Source organism: Rhinoderma darwinii, chromosome 6 (assembly GCF_050947455.1).
Source record: "Rhinoderma darwinii isolate aRhiDar2 chromosome 6, aRhiDar2.hap1, whole genome shotgun sequence".
NCBI classification, from domain to species: Eukaryota; Metazoa; Chordata; class Amphibia; order Anura; family Rhinodermatidae; genus Rhinoderma; species Rhinoderma darwinii.
In genome coordinates, this window is record NC_134692.1 from 31,939,712 (window position 1) to 31,957,317 (window position 17,606).

Sequence of the window (17,606 nt, forward strand, 5' to 3'; positions counted from 1 at the left end):
AGGATCTGGAAACGGGGCCACTTTGGAAAATGTAAGTATATTACAAATGTATTTCCATTTATAAATTACAAGCATTAACACAGTCATTAAATCTCTGACAACCCCTTTAACTTTTTATAATTGAATATTAGAAACACAAGTAAGGCTGAGTTCACATTACGGTCAGCGGCTCTGTTCAGAGCCTCCATGGGCAGTTCCGTCACATTTGACGGCAAAAACAGCACAGCATGCAGTCAATTGGTCCATCAGGCGCCGTTGGTGTCCGTTGTGTAACGGATTCGGCACCTCCGTCATGGTTTTCGTTATACTGGAACAGAGCCGAATAAAAAAAAACACAAAAATATAAGGGGGGAGTTAAAAAAAAACTAGTAAAAAAAAGTCAGTGTTGACGCGGAAACTGCGTCGGAAAAGGCGCCAAAAAACCGCTGAAAATGCCTCCCATTGATTTCAATGGGAGGCGGAGGCGTTTTTTCCCCGCGAGCAATCACAATAACCAGCACAACCTTCCAAGATATAAAAAATAAATACTTCATGCATTTATTTTTTGTCATTATTATGGACCCTGTCCCCTTTTTTCACACACTCTCCATGAATGGACGGTTGGCAGCCCTGTTGACAATATTTTTCCGTTTTCCTGAAAATAATTTATTATAATAGGACGATCGTGTCAAAGTGGCTTTAACAAACTGTAGTTGCTTAGGTCCTTCTTGGAAAAGCAAACAAAGCAGAAGACCGTAAAAGCGGTGTCAAGGTTCAAATATATTTTTAACCGATCTTTATTATCTTTTAATGTGACTTCATTGAAAACTAGAGAATCCCATTGAAATTATTGATAAACGCTTCTTTCAGACACCCTAATGTGGTGTTTTCCAACCCGGGTGTTCATTTAAACCTGGTTAAGGGTTCCCAGGAAGAAAAGAGCAGCAAGAGACGCCACCTTTTTAGTAGTGATAGGGTTCCTCAGTAACGGAATCTTTTTCTGTGGTAAAATGGTGGGGGAACTACTGACCCAATACATAATCAATGCAAGTGCTAGATTTGCTGGGCTCAAGATACCGAGCCACAGGTCATGCCACTAAAGATCTGGACCTCCAAGCTCCCGTGGCAAGCAATATGGTCAGCTACCCTACAGTACTGGTGGTGCATTATTAGAACCTCAACTCTCTAAATGGACTGGGGAGTAGAAGACAAGTATAACCTTTTTTTTTAAAAAATTTCCATCAAATACTGTTAGTTGACTTTTATTGATCACTAACGTTTGCAATGTCGGCCAGAGACAGCTCCTCGTCCCCATTGCAAAATCTGCTACAGTCTGCCCCCCCCCCCACCTACCATGTTACCATGTGCCATTTATAATACTGGTATCTTTTGTAGCGGAAGAGCTTTTAGGTCCCCTTAGACACCATGGCCGGGGTGTGACTGCTAACTTTGCACCCCCTATAGCTATGCCACTGGGGTCTGCTGTGGTTTTTTTTTTTTTTACTGTTGGCAAGACTTAAGATGTTAACATTAAAGAGGCTCTGTCACCAGATTTTGCAACCCCTATCTGCTATTGCAGCAGATCGGCGCTGCAATGTAGATTACAGTAACGTTTTTATTTTTAAAAAACGAGCATTTTTGGCCAAGTTATGACCATTTTCATATTTATGCAAATGAGGCTTGCAAAAGTACAACTGGGCGTGTTGAAAAGTAAAAGTACAACTGGGCGTGTATTATGTGCGTACATCGGGGCGTGTTTACTACTTTTACTAGCTGGGCTTTCTGATGAGAAGTATCATCCACTTCTCTTCACAACGCCCAGCTTCTGGCAGTGCAGACCTGTGACGTCACTCACAGGTCCTGCATCGTGTCGGCACCAGAGGCTACAGTTGATTCTGCAGCAGCATCAGCGTTTGCAGGTAAGTAGCTACATCGACTTACCTGCAAACGCTGATGCTGCTGCAGAATCATCTGTAGCCTCTGGTGCCGACACGATGCAGGACCTGTGAGTGACGTCACAGCGTGATCTCTGGAGAACACGGCTGTGTCTGCACTGCCAGAAGCTGGGCGTTGTGAAGAGAAGTGGATGACACTTCTATACACAACGCCCAGCTAGTAAAAGTAGTAAACACGCCCCGATGTACGCACATAATACACGCCCAGTTGTACTTTTACTTTTCAACACGCCCAGTTGGACTTTTGCAAGCCTCATTTGCATAAATGCGAAAATGGTCATAACTTGGCCAAAAATGCTCGTTTTTTAAAAATAAAAACGTTACTGTAATCTACATTGCAGCGCCTATCTGCTGCAATAGCAGATAGGGGTTGCAAAATCTGGTGACAGAGCCTCTTTAACACTGAATAGAGGGTTTGCACTTTCAACACTGTTTGCAGCTGTTTAAGGAACAGGTTTTCAGTCTGGCTGAATGATTAAGAGATGCCTTTGGAAAGTCGTTCTCCTTGTTTGGTGCTACTGGCTTGGCACATCTGCGGATGTAAATCAATTGAGGCCTCCCAGTCTAGAGACACAGAAGTAAAATATAAAAGCAATAGATTGACTAATTTATCTTGTAAGGCTATGTTCACACGGAGTATTTTACAGGAGGAATATCTGCCTCAAAATTCCGTTTGGAAGTTTGAGGCAGATTTTCCTCTCCCTGCACGCCGATTTTCGCGGAGTTTTTCACGGCGTTTTTCGCCAGCGGCCATTGAGCGCCGCGGGCATAAAACACAGCGAAATACGCTTTCTCTGCCTCCCATTGAAGTCAATGGGAAGTCAGAGGCGGACACGCCCGAAGATGGGGCATGTCGCCTCTTTTTCCCGCGAGGCAGTTTTACTGCTCGCGGGAAAAAGACGCCGACGCCTCCCATTGAAATCAATGGGAGGCATTTTCGGGCCGTTTTTGCCGAGTTTTGTGACGCGGTTTCCGCGTCAAAAAACTCGGAAAAATACTTTGTGTGAACCCAGCCTAATACTATTTAGCAAAGCATGTTGGTCAAATTAGGAAGAATAAGGGCCAGTTCACATGTTACGTAAATACTAAAAACTTTCCGCAACGGAATTTGTTGCAGAAAATTTGTTGCAGAAAATAGAGCAGCAGCAAAGTGGATGAGATAAAACAAATCTCATCCACACGCTGCGTAAATACTGAGCGGAAAAAAAACGCTCAGAAATTGACCTGCGGTGCAAAGTTTTATTCCGCAGCATGTCAATTGTATTTACGTAAACGTAGCTTATTTGTTGCGGGATTTCCCCATTGACGTCAATGGGGAGGTAAATTCCACCACAAATAGCAATTGTTGAGTTTATTGCGGCCGGGTTCGCAGCGATCCCGCTGCAAAAAAACGTAACTCCGAAAACAACAAATATATTATACTTACCTAGGAGTCCGTGTTCCTTCCTCCAGGCCAGACTCCTGGGATTACGCTTCATCCCATGTGACCGCCGCTGCAGCTAGTCACAGGCTGCAGGGGTCTCCTGGGATGAGGCTAAATGCTACCGTTTTTCGCAGCGGACATTCCGGGTGAAAAACCGCACCACAGTTTGGTGTGATTTTTCGCCCGGAATTCCCTGCAGCGCATAGAGCGGATACGCTGCGTGTTCTAATGCTGGTAGAACAGTACTTCCAGAAGGCTTCTATCAATAAAAGTAACAGCCTCCTGGTACCAGATGTTTTGACAAAGAACCTATTTTTTTTTACATTGGCTTGCCTTGAACTGAGCGGCCATCTTTTAACACCATTACATTTTTAGGTTCAAAATTCAGTGCCGACTTGGTGGTCGAGTGACCCCCGTTCTGGAAATAGGTGCCGGTACCACAGCTCCTTTGTATATGTCATAAATCTGACATCTATCTACAGTGCCGTGCAGATGGTGGTTTCCCCAAATTTTCTCACGTAGATCCATGCCCTCTATAGTGCTCCGACAGCCCAAGTACGTGATAATGGCTTCTCTTCGGACTCATTTACCATTTATAGAAAAACAATGTCCCCTTTCCCTGCATCTTTTTGCGTTAGGACTGGAGCCCCTGGGCATAAGCCTTCGCCTAAGGGCCTGTTCACATCAGCGTTTGTTCCCGGTCTGTAAGGTTTCCATTTTTTTGGCGGAAACAATAGCACAGTCGACTGCGCTATTGATTCCATCCAAAAAATGGAAACCTCCCTTGACACACCCTTAATCCTGATATCTGTGCCTCCAGTCCCCCACAAAATCTGCATGTACGCGTTCTAGTCATGCTCACTGCACCCCACATCTTCTTACCAAACTTAATTAAAACTCAGTCCTCCTTCGGGTCAATCTCCAGCTTAGTAGTTTATCGTTGTAAATCCCAGGCCATGAACGTCTATCTTTAGGAGTCATTGGTAAAACATATACAACTTAACTTTCCCTTTTAGTGTTTTTGGATCGATTTGATTACCTTGGGGTTCACTATCTTAAAACATAGACTCCCTATTTGCTGCTAACTACCCACTTTGCTGCGGAAACTTTGTTCACTTCTGCAGGACTGGGGTGAACATCATGTTTCCTGGCTAGGCCGATAACACGCTTTGAAAATGGTCTTGCTACCTAAACTCATTTTATTTTTTGTGTACTCCGAAACCCAGTCCCTGCTCATTACCTTTGTAAAGCCCAGCGTGCGATCAACACATTGTCTGACAAGTCAAACTCTCTGTATGGAGCGTCACCCACTTACCATAGATACAGTACTATGCCCCCCCCCCCCCCCCATGCACGGTTTCTACTAGGAGTGGAGGCCCCACATGCGTTTTGTGCTTGGACCTCCTTAGGTCTTGTCATTTACTCTCCACTTGAGGGGTGAAACCTTTTTGTGTCTTACAGGAGAGGTTTAATCTAACGCCTGGGAAAATATTTTGCCATCTACAACTTAAAAATTTCTTATGTACCCTTCTCAAATCAGTCTTGTCGCCTCTCTCTCTCACTCCGTTTGAACAACAATGCCACCAAAACCCACACTCTCCTGGGACTATTTCATGAGCCTTAAAGGTTTCTCACTCAATGATATTAATCGCCAGCTAGAATTGCAAAGGCGATTCCCAACTACGCTCCTACGTGCTTTAGAGAATACAAACCAAAAACGAGCAAAAAGGAGCACGTAGACTAGAGTATATATTGTATCACAAAATAGATTTATTAATTTACGACAACACAGATAAAACCACAAGTATACAATGTATGACAGTAATAAAATAAAAAAGATGATATCAACACCAATATACAACGCCAGATTGTTTCAATGGAGTAATGTGTAGTACTAGAACGCTACATTTTGCGGACGCAGCATGGCAAAAAGAATGTATTACGGATCAAGTCACCAATTTGGGAAACCTCTAAATGTAAATACACATACATATAAGACTATATGTCCTTGCTCACGCCTCCGGAGTACTAATACGAAACGCGTGTCGAGGCGGCTATACACGCTAGTCACTGCACCTTCTTTCATGTGAGTAAGAGTTCACTTTCTCTTTTTGGCAAGGACATAGTCTTATATGTTTGTGTATTTACATTTAGAGGTTTTCCAAATTGGTGACTCAATATACCTCCACTGTGATATGCTTTGATTTTCAAATACTGACATGGATCCGTAATACATTCTTTTTGCCATGCTGCGTCCACAAAAAGTAGCGTTATAGTACTACACATTACTCCACTGAAACAATCTGGCGTTGTATATTGGTGTTGATATCAACTTTTTTTATTTTATTTCTGTCATACATTGTATACTTGTGTTTTTGTTGTCATAAATTAATAAATATATTTTGTGATATAATATATACTCTAGTCTACATGCTCCTTTTTGGCTTGTACTATGGTTTTCTGGGAGTCATAGGCTGTTTCCTTCTCTTTGAGACGGACTTTCTATAGGATTAACCTTGCTTTAGAGCAGGGGTCTCAAGCACGCGGCCTGCGGGCCGCATGCGGCCCCTGGGGCTGTCATCTGCGGCCTGCGGGACACAGCTAGTATAGGCTCTGCTCCGAGACTCTGGAATTCCCTTACATCGCTGTCCACATATGAACAGCGATGTCTGGGGCTTCCCCAGAGCTGGAGTCCCGTGCAGAGCGCTAGTATAGGCTCTGCTGCGGGACTCTGTGGAATTCCCTGACATCACTGTCCATATATTGACAGTGTGTCAGGGTCCTCCCCAGAGCGGAGACCCGGGCAAAGCGCTAGTATCAGCTCTGCTCCGGGACTCTGTGGAATGCCCTGACATCGGTGTCCATGTTTGGACACAAGATGTCTGGGGCTTCCCCAGAGCCGGAGTCCCGTGCAGAGCGCTAGTATAGGCTCTTCTCTGGGACTCTGGGGAAGCCTCTGACATCGCTGTCCATACATCGACAATGATGTCAAGGTCTTCCCCAGAGCAGGAGTCCCAGTGATGTCAGGAGCACAGCTGGAGTCCCAGGAAGAGCATACTAGCGCTCTGCCCGGGACTCCAGCTCTGGTGTTGCCCCTGACATCTCTGCACTGCGGCAGCATCCGCGGAGGGCACTGCGGCAGCATCTAGGGGTGTGTTGCATTATCCACAGAGGGCACTGCGGCAGCATCCACAGAGGGCACTGCGGCAGCATCCACAGAGGGCACTGCGGCAGCATCCACAGAGGGCACTGCGGCAGCATCCACAGAGGGCACTGCGGCAGCATCCACAGAGGGCACTGCGGCAGCATCCACAGAGGGCACTGCGGCAGCATCCACACTATTATTATAGTAATCTAGTATTATTATAGTAATATAGTGTTATAGTAGGTCAAATAATTAATTGATTAACAATAATTTTGTAATGTATCAAATTTGAAAGTAATGCGGCCCGTCAACTTCCCATTTTTTCTATATGTGGCCCACTTACCCTGCCGAGTTTGAGACCCCTGCTTTAGAGGATGCCTGACTGCAGGGAATATGCTCAATATTTGGAGGCATTGTCCTAAAGTTCGTAGACTTTGAATAAGGGTACACATTTATTTTCTCCATTACAGGTCGTAATTTTGTTAAAAATCACTGGGAAGCCCTACTTAAACATATCTCAGGTATCTCCAGGCATGCGCAAACCCTTATCTCCTTCATATACTTGGCTACCAAACAGACTATAGCCTATGCATTGAAAAAAAAAAAACACGGATGGAATTCTCTTTAGTCAAGAGACGCCTGTCATGCTATACAGCTAATGAAAAACGTACAGCCCTGTTGAACGACAATGTGAACGGCTTTGAGCGAGGTCTGGGCCCCTTGGCCAGAATATAGAAGTCACACTCCCATTCGTCTTTTAGATAGGAATTTAACCGACTAGGTGCCTCCTTTATCCATGTCAATGGATCTACCTTCGACCCCCTCTCTCCGGAACCCCTACTCCTTTGTTTTATCCTCCTCTCCTTTTTTTCTAATTTATTTTTATCTATCTGTACTACGCTCGGTTGAGGTTTGGTTTCCCCCACCTGGTTAACACCAATTTGACAGGTTCTTACTACGACTCTGATGTACCTTCAAAGGCTAAATTCCATGCCAGGCTTATTTTTGTCAAAGTTTTATTCTACGACTGCAATTGTTTTGGATTTGTACGGTTAAGTCTTTTTGCTCCTGACGGCCTTCCTATATTTTTTCTATTATTGATTTGTCTGTAATCCTTACTTTCTTTCCAACTAACAATAACATTTTAGTTTAAAAAAACAAACAAAAAACGCCGTCCCGCATGCGCCCACAGAACGGAGTACCGCTGCACGTAAACATTGCAGCAATACTGAAGTCCATACATGAACCCCACACAGTATGTGCAATGTATGGGACACCCATACATTGCACAGAGATCCTTTTTGCTGTGGCCGAGGCTTTGCCTGCTGCGGCCGTGTCACACATGACTGCATCGGGAAAGCCTCTTCCATGTACGGACTGGAGTGCTGCTGCAATGCTTACAGATCAGTGGGCGCCGGAAGGAGTGAGAAAAGAAACAATATTCTAAAAAAACCAAAAACAAAACAATTTAATTTTCATTATTATGTCCAGACAATTATTGGGATTTGGAGCGCTTTATCAGAAAACAAATCTCTGACCGGTATATATTTTAAGAAATTCGATTTTAATATTATATAATATATAGTAGTGAGTGTCTACACGCGGATATTCAGTTAAAAAAACTGAATCACACGTAGCGTAAATAACCTATTTCATTGCGGAAAACCCGCAGCCTAATACAGTAGCAGCAAAGTGGATAAGATTTGAACAAATCTCATCCAAGCTGCGTAAAAAATTTGCTGAAAATTTGTTCATAAATTGACCCACGGTGCGTTTTTTTGCTGCTTTTCTGTTGCAGGTTTTTCCCACTGAATTCAATTAAAACCAGCAGATTTTGTAATTTTTGCGGCGGAAAAGCTGCGATCCTGCTACCAACAAAAAAACCACAAATCAGAAAAAAAAATAATAATAAAATAATCTCTCTCTATAGATATCCAGGGATGACACTTCACCCCTTGTGACTGCTGTAACCAATCACAGGCTGGAGCAGTCACATGGAATGTGAGGTCATCCCAGGAGGCAGGGCTAAGCAGTCTTTTTTTCTGCAAAAAACGTTCTGGCTGAAAACTGCACTACAATTTGGTGCCCGAAATTCCAGACGACAACCAGGGTGGATACGCTGTGTACTTTTACGCAGCGTATCCTCCCTATGTGAACATAGCCTAAAAGGTGATCATAAAATATAAAGCATATGACATTTTTAAACACGTTGGAATTTTTCTGTGTGCAATATTGAGAACAAAATGTAATATGAGAAAGAAACCTTAACAAATTCTTATTGTATAATCATTTGTTCTGATCTGTACAAGTGCCAACTAAAAAACATGGTGAATTTGATCAAAGATCACACGCGATGATGTGACAATGTCCTATCTGGTAAATAATTACATCGGAGCAAAGTGCTCTAGATATTGTACTAGAAAAGTAGGTACCGTATATGCATTGTACGGAGATCGGCCTAGATCACAGCAAATATTATAAACCGGATGGTGACGAGATTCATAAGCTGGTTGTTAAACATGTTAATTGTGGTATGGCCCCATGCACACGACAGCAAAAAACCTCCGTTATTGCGGACCGCAATTGCGGTCCGCAAAAACAGAGCCATTCACTTTCATTGAACACTGACACCTTTCCGTAGCACTACGGAAGGGTGTCAGTGCCGTGGAAATGTTTTCGGGAATTATGGAACATGTCCGTTCTTTCGCATTTTGCAAGCCGTGCTCACATACTTTGTATGGGAGCACGGCCCGAAAATGCGGCTGTCAGTCAGCGGCTGGCCGTGCCCGCAATCGCGGGCCTTGATTGCGGGCACGGTCGTGTGCATGAGGCCTCAGTCTGCACTTTATGACCTCACACAATTACTGCTGTGCCACCATGATAGGAGACGAGGAGTTCTACCAAGCGATCTACCCGGGATGGCATTCGAGGGTGTATGTAAAAATACTTGTACAAACACAGTGTTTGCACTTAAATGGACGAAATGATTAAATAGAACTTTACATATTGTCCAACATATTAAAGACTTGACCCCGATGGGTCACACCACCAGTCAGTCAGATTTCAACACGACTTTCTGACCCATACCAATGATGAATGAAGGGCAATGAGAGATTTGCCCATGCTGCAATCAACCAGGACCTGCAGCTACGCTTGGTCAATGACGGGAAACAACATTTGCATTGTTAAAAATTCTTCGGTCATCATCGCAACAATTGTCTAGAAGCCGCAGCTTTCGAATTACTTAGGCCTCATTCAGACGGCCGTGTTTGGTCCGTGATATATGGAAAGAATGTCGGCAGTATTTCCCGGCCCGACCACAGTTCAGGTAGCCGGGCTCATAGCATCATCATATGCCGTACTGAAAACATGATTACACTACGGGACAGTATTCCCGCGGGCAGGCAGTGACTCTTGGCATCATAGATATCATGACGCTAGGAGCCCGGCTCCCTGAACTGTGGTCGGTCCAGGAAACACATACGTTCCGTATATATCACAGACCGAATACGGCCAGCTGAATGAGGCCTGAGAAAAAGCCTCATCATTGTATGGAGAATCTTCCACAGCAAGGTAGAAATCTAATGTAATAGAAAAAAGCTCTTAAGATCTATCCGGGCAAACATGTCTTCTACAAAAGAGAAGTGAACCAGTTAAGGCCCAAATGTATTTAACATGTCCCCTGACACGTCTGTTTTAGTAAATAATTGCATTCCCCATGAAATAACAATCCTGGAACATCTTTCCTTAGAACTCTACGTTGTTCCGTTCGTTTGTTATTCCTCCTAGAAATTAATAAATAACTCGACAACTGGGTGCTACCAGTTGGGGGAGGGGGTGTACAATCAGTGCTGAAAGAGACTGTCCGCAAATAGGAATCCGCACATCCGTAGCCGTCTGCAACTGCGGAGGTGTCCACAGACTTCTATGGGCGAGTCGGTGCCGCAATTGCAGACAAGAATAGGGCATGTTCTATATTTTGCGGATCATTTCTAAGGCCCGGACACATATACGGAAAGGTGTCCGTGTCCAAGAGAAATGGACAGGTCCGCAATTTAAAAACTACGGTCGTGCGAATGGGGCCTAAGAGAAGATGTTCGAGCGGAGTGCGCATATATGGGGAGGCTTGGAGACATAGCGGTCGGCCATATAAGTGTTCAGTCGACATCTATCTTATTTGTGTGGCCGGCTGTAGACAGATGATCTCTCTAAACTACAAACACCACAAATTGGGTATGTCTAATGGCACAGTTAGAATACCACGATAAGTCGCAAAATGGAAAAATATTTATTGACATAAACTTCACTTACATAGTTTATGCATAGAAACATTCTAACCAACAATCTCGGGGGCTACCGCCATGATACGTGGTTGGCACAGGCCTCTACTCAAACACAAATCCCCCCAATGCAATGAGCCGCTACACAGAATGACTATTATCCATACACCTAGAAATACGTAGTAGTACAAAAGGTTGCATCAATATAAGCGGATAATACGCACAGAAAAATATACCAAAAATAGGGGATGGTGGAGAAAAGCTGCCCCGCGCATATCGCCACAACGTAAGCCCCGAGTGTATTGAGGGGATTGATGTTTGAGCAAGGGCCTATGCCAACCACGTATCATGGCGGTAGCCCCCGATATTTTTGGTTACAATATTTCTATGCCATGTTAAGTGTTTTTAAACTATGTAAGTGAAGTTTATGTCAATAAATATTTTTCCATTTTGCGACTCATCGTGGTTTTCTTAATGGGCCATTAGACATACCCAATTTGTGCGGTTTGTAGTTTGCCACAATATGTGGCAAAATGAGTGCAGTGCTCGCCAGGAGGTTCAACAGACTGATGATATCTCCACACACCTGCGGAGAACCAACAGAACCACTTGCTATATTGGGGGATTTCTAGCTTTGTTTTTTTTTTAAACAGATTAGAAGAACAGGTTCAATCATGGGGAATATATTTATTTTTTTCTTGTGGAGTGTTTTATCTCTAATACCCAAAGAAAAACAACCAAGCGGTGTTGTAGGTGATCCCGTACCTGCTGAGCCCCAACCCCCAAAACACCTGTTAAGGATGTCGCAAGAAAGCTTATTGATGCACGGCGCTCAGTTTGCATAGACGGCGTACTGTTTTGTGACACCCCAAATAGGAGCAACCCCTGGCTTGTTTATTAGAGGGCCTGTCTACGTGAAAGATTGCTTATGAAAAAAAAAAAATGTGTATATTAAAGGGTATGCCATTCTCTCAAGAACAGTTTAGTTTGAGGTTAAGACATTTCCCCTGTCCACAAACAGCGTAAACCGCAGAGAATTCCCATTTGGATTTTCCATGCGGAAATTTCGCAGAATATTACAGTATCCGCACAGTGGATGAGATTTGAACAAGACTTGAAGAAAACGTGTGCGGAAATTGACCAGCGGAGTGGATTCTCAATGTGCAGAATGTCAATTTCTCTTGCGAAAACGGAGTGAAATCCGTACAAAAATTCTGCAGTGTTTACGCGGTGTTGACGTACCCTAAAACTGATCAACTGCTGGTACCTTTGCCTTCAGAGAACACACGCATAGAGGTGCAAAACCTCCAGCACCCAGCTAACTACAGCGGGTCCATGTCACAACAACTAAAAAGGATGTGAGCGGTAGTGGGAAAAGCTTCACCGTTGGCGCTGCCATTAAAGAGGACTGCCGCAGTTTCTGTAAAAAAAAATGCCAAAAAACATGGTGAAGCGTGCTGCGCTATTGTTTTTTGATAAAATAACAGACCCCATGACGGAAACCGGGCGCTGCTGTCAGTCATGTAATGGATTCAGCACTACTGTTATTTTCATTCTTCTGTTTCTATGACGGAACATAAAAACGGAAACACGAACGCAGATAAGAACAGAGCCTAAGATGCTACATATATAGAAATTCCCTAATGTCACTTTCTGAACCACTGCCTGCTCTCCGCTGCAGAAGCAATCACAACCATCAGCCTTCAGAGTTGCAAAGAATTTCAACTTGGGCTTCGTTCACATCTGCGTCAGGGATCCGTTCAGGGGTTCTGTCTGAGCTTTCCATCAGGGGAACCCAGGAACAGAACCCTGACTGAAACAAAGGGAAACCATAGGTTTCCGTTTGCATCACCTTTGATTTCAAGTAGTCGACTACGGTATTAATTCCGTCAAAACAAACAACGGTGACAAATGGAAACCATTTGCACCGGATCCGTCACAATTGAAATCAATGGTTATGCCAAACCTATGGTTTGTGTCATTTAACGGAGCCCTGACGCAGATGTGAACGAAGTCTTACCTGCACTTACACTGAAAACCTTTAAGTAAAGGACGTAAAAAAAAAAATGAAAAAAAAAACAACCTGTGTCTATAATGTATTAGACTATAAGGCCGTGTTCCCACACAGCGTAAACACTGCGGGATTTCCACTACAGAATTCTATGCAGAAATACCACAGCATTTACAGTAGCAGCAAAAACGGCAGAAAATGTACAGGTACACAAGGTTTGCTATGATTAATGCTTCACACTAAGGCAGCGTTCCCACAGGCCAGATACACCGCATAAAACTACAAAGCGTATCCAACCTGGAACCCACAGGGAATTCTGTCTGAAAAACTGCACCAAATTCTGGCGCATATTTTCGGGTGGAATCTCCGCTGCGGAAAGCAGTTGTAAAAAAAAAAAAAAAAAAAGCCAACTAATACATACCCCCAGCAGTTGTCATAGCGACACGTCCCTCTGTCCTCTGTGCAGCCCGGCTTCCTGGAATGACGCTGCAGCCAAAGTGACTGCTGCAACCTGTGATTGGCTGCAGCAGTCACATGGGATGAAAATTTTAGGCGGCCGGCCTGGACGGAGAATAGAGGAATGCGTCTCTATGACAACCCCCAGTGGGTAAGTATTAACCTTTTTATTTTAAACAAAGAAAGTGGTTTTTTTTAGGTGGTTTCAGATTTGCGATTTTTGTAGTGGAATCGCAGTTTTTCCGCTGCAAAAATCGCAACATATGCGCTTTGCTGCAGGTTTTAAGTCCCCATTAAACTTAATAGGGAATACCCGCAAAAAAAAAAAAAAAAAAAAGGAACAGTGAACCCACAGTATAAATTGACGTGCTGCTACTGTAAATGCTGCGGAATTTCTGCATTGAATTCCATTGTGGAAATTCCGCAACGTTTACGCTACATGGGAACCCGGCCTAAATCCACAGATAAAACCGCTGTGGCAAAACCGCAGCAATATGTGTAGAAAAAACACTATTTCGGTGACTGATTTACCGCAGTTTTTTTTTCGATTCCGCTGCAGATTATTTATTACAGAAAATCCGCAGCATCTCCTGCCTGTGAGAACATACTCTAAACTACCATTAACAGCAGCCTGTATTCTGCTTTTAAGTGAAGCATGGCAAGTAATGCTTTGCAAATGCTCCAGTCACTAGCACAAAATAAAAAGGTAACCATCATGTCATTCAGCAATTTTCCCGAGTGTGTAGCAAATATCCATTCACTAGCAGCAAGTGGTATCACGAAGGCTCTTCATTTCACTTACCTTTGCCCCAACGCTACAACTGCCGGTGCTCCCGGTGCTGCCACTGACACCTCCAGTAAATCTTGCCTCCAGCAATTCCTGCCGCCTTGGGTCCAAGCTGTGGAGTTCATCCATGACACCTATGTTGCAAGAAACAAAAGTTACTTATATTCCAAAATCAAGATCAATAGGTTTGAAGGGTCCACATATTAATTTTTTTTAGACCACAATCTAAGTGGAAACATTTGCAGTACACAACAGGTGATCATCCAGGATTATATGACACTTATTTACACAATAGAAAGTTTCACGATAATAACAATAAAAATACAAACATAAAATACACGTACGTCCTATAACATACTAGATCACTATTGAGGGGGGGTATAAATGAGGATCTAGTACAAGATGTGCAATGCATATAGTTAAAGGCCTAAAATCCCCCCATAAGCAATCTCTAGGTTAGTGACCCCGTTACTATTATTTATTTACAGATACAATGTAACAAATCCCGCAGTCGTCATCAAACATCGGGGTGAACAGAATTATTATACTAATCTACTGACAACTCAGAAGACGAGACACTAAAAAGAGAACGATAACAATGTTAAATGCATGCAAGGCAAAATTTTGCGAAACGATAAACATTTTCATCTTTTTGGAACGATCACTTTTGCAACGAGACCGCTCCTTTTTGGTCACATTAATATATTAAAAAAGGGACATTAAAAAGGAATGGTGACAAACGACTCGTCTGTAGATGCATTCCTGTCACCCGGATCCCGTCCATCACTGCGGTCCAGTCCATCTCGCTAAAATCAGCCAATGGCAAGATGTTGACACTGCGCAGGTTAACAGGCAGATCTTCTGATGCATGCTATTTGATGCATGCATGCAGGATGCAATTCTCTGGTCATTGGCTACTTGCCCTTTAAGCATGGCCTACCCTGCTGCTCTGGGTGCAGGTCACAGTCAATGTTAAATATTTGCCAATCCAGATCAGATGAGGCAGAGCAATGTCTGCTGGGCCCCAGTCTCAGGCCTCTCATATTTACAGCACGTAATACACTGCACGAAGCATTTCCATCTTGCAAAAAGTGTCAAATGCAAACTTCAGACTTCCCTACTAGTCAGTAACCCAGTAGATCACATCACCCACCGTTCAGATCGCTGCCTGCCAGCCACAAGAGCATATGGGCGCCCAATACTACATACACACGGAGCTTATTCTCTACCGGTACTCAACGGGCACTGAGTACCGGCACCTTTCGGGGGGGTGGGGGGACACTCACCAATCGGGACCGCGCATGCGTCCGAAAAGTCTCGCGTCGCCACCAATTCCTGGTGACGCGAGAATTCCCCCGCGCATGCGCCGCCCCCTCTCCTCTCCATCAGTGTTGGTATCTCCTGCAAGGCGTGCGCGTCTTCGTTGCCACAAGTGAGTGAAGTGCGCGTCCACGATCCGTCAATCAGATTTTTTTTTTTTACTTTACCGTATTTGGTTCGTTTTCAGAATGAAGGAAGGAACTGAGAACGCAACGCGCGGTGATACAAGATCACGGACACGTGCACCTGATAGAAAGTCCGGATCAAGTAGAAAAATAGATAATAAAGGAGGATAGGAAAAAGGAGGGGGTATAGCATATAAACACAGGTAGAACTTTATAAAGCTAGTGATGTAATAACATATATATATATATATATCATTTATTTTTTAAAGTTCTACTTATAATATATAGCCCATCTTTTTTTTCATACTTTTCTTATTTTCCCATACTTCTTTTTTATTTTTAGAACACTGGTCACCTCTCCTGACAAGTCCGTTTAGTAAAAACGTGTATTCCCAATGAATTAACAATTCTTGAGCATCTTTTCTTAGAACTTTACGTTGTACTGTTCCTCTGTTGTTCTTCCTGGAAATGTATGAATACATTGACAATTGGGCGTTGCTATTTTTCCAGTCTATAGGATGTGTCCCTTAAAAGGTCTGACACGGTCAGCCCTGATTGGACAGAGCCAGACTGTCTAGGGGCACATACGCTATTGACAAAGGAAATGGTAACATCCAGTTGCCAATTTATTATTCATACATTTCCAGGAGGAATAACAAAGGAATGACACAATACAGAATTCTAAGGCTGGGTTCACATAGAGTTATTTGCAGGAGGAAAATCTGCCTCAAAATTCAGTTTGGAGTCTTGAAGCAGATTTTCCTCTGCCTGCACGCCGATTTTTGCTGCGTTTTTTCGCCCGCGGCCATTGAGCGCCGCGGGCATTAAACGCAGCGAAATACGCTTTCTCTGCCTCCCATTGATGTCAATGGGAGGTCAGAGGCGTAAACGCCCGAAGATAGGGCATGTTCCTTCTTTTTCCCGCGAGCCGGTTTTTCCGCTTTTTACAACTTCATTGGTGGACACAAAGTATAATTATATACTATGGGGTCCATTTTTATTACGCACTCTTCAAAATTAGCATATGCAACATGTTCAATGTCAACCAATGAAATAAAGGGGTCTTCAGGTCTTATTTTATTGGTGAGCCGTGTCTGGCCAGGTCCGTCACAGCTCCATTATGGCTCATTGAAGGGGGACCCGAGCGCAGAATCCCGTCTATGATGTCTATATGCTCTTTTTGGGCATATGGACAGGGGTTGTCTTTATGATACAAGCCATTAAGGGTATATTGACATAGGCAAGATACGCTGCAGAACAGAATTTAAAAAAAAAACGCAGATAAATTACGGACAGAAATCGCAGAAAAAATTTCTGATCGCAAGCATTTAACCCCTCAGATGCCGGTGTCAGATGTGACCACCGGCATCTGCGGGGTTTTTACTGCCCCTTTCACTTCAGAGCCAGTGTATTCCTATTGCAGCAAAAAATAATAAAAAAATAAAATCACCCCCATTCTCTAGATCACATATAAAAATAAATAAGCAAAAGTAAACATATACACGTTAAGTATACACGCATCCGAAAATTTCTGAACTATAAAAATATTTTTCCAATACGGTGAACGGGAAATAGGTCAAAATGGCCGAATCGCAGTTTGTTTTTTTTTGCCACTTCCACCCCCCAAAAAATGTAATAAAAAGTGATTGAAATGCCAGACATTCCCCAAAATGGTATTAATAAAAACGAAATCTTTCTGCGTACAAAAGACGCCTTACACAGCTCTGTACGCAGAAATATAAAAATAAGTTACGGGGTCACAATATGTCAATGCAAAAAGTTTTTCGTTTGTTTCAAACATTTTCATTTTTTTAAGGGTACTAAAAGATAACAAACTATATAAATTTGGTATCCCCATGATCGTACTGACCCGCAGAATAAAGGTAATGTGACATTTTCACCGTACAGTGAACACTGTAAAAACGAAACCCATAAAAGAATGGTGGAACTGCTGTTTTTTTCCAATTCCACCCCATACTGAATTTTTTCCAGCTTCCCAGTACATCACACATAATATTATATACCACCAGAAAGTACAATTTCTCCTGTAAAACTTAAGCTGTCATATGACTGTCAGCAGAAAAATAAAAAAAAAACATGAAAACGAAAATTAGTCTGGTCCTGA

At 43.2% G+C, this 17,606-nt stretch overlaps 1 protein-coding gene across 4 annotated transcripts in view; it reads right to left on the minus strand.

Moving 5' to 3' along the window:
- Nucleotides 1-17,606, minus strand: part of TLK1 (tousled like kinase 1) — a 207,942-nt gene that overhangs the window by 43,634 nt on the left and 146,702 nt on the right. For 2 of the 4 annotated variants that reach the window (XM_075829437.1, XM_075829438.1), the window contains exon 4: nt 14,052-14,170. In XM_075829437.1, the coding sequence (XP_075685552.1) occupies nt 14,052-14,170 (119 nt within the window). The other 2 variants (XM_075829436.1, XM_075829439.1) reach the window with 2 other exon arrangements.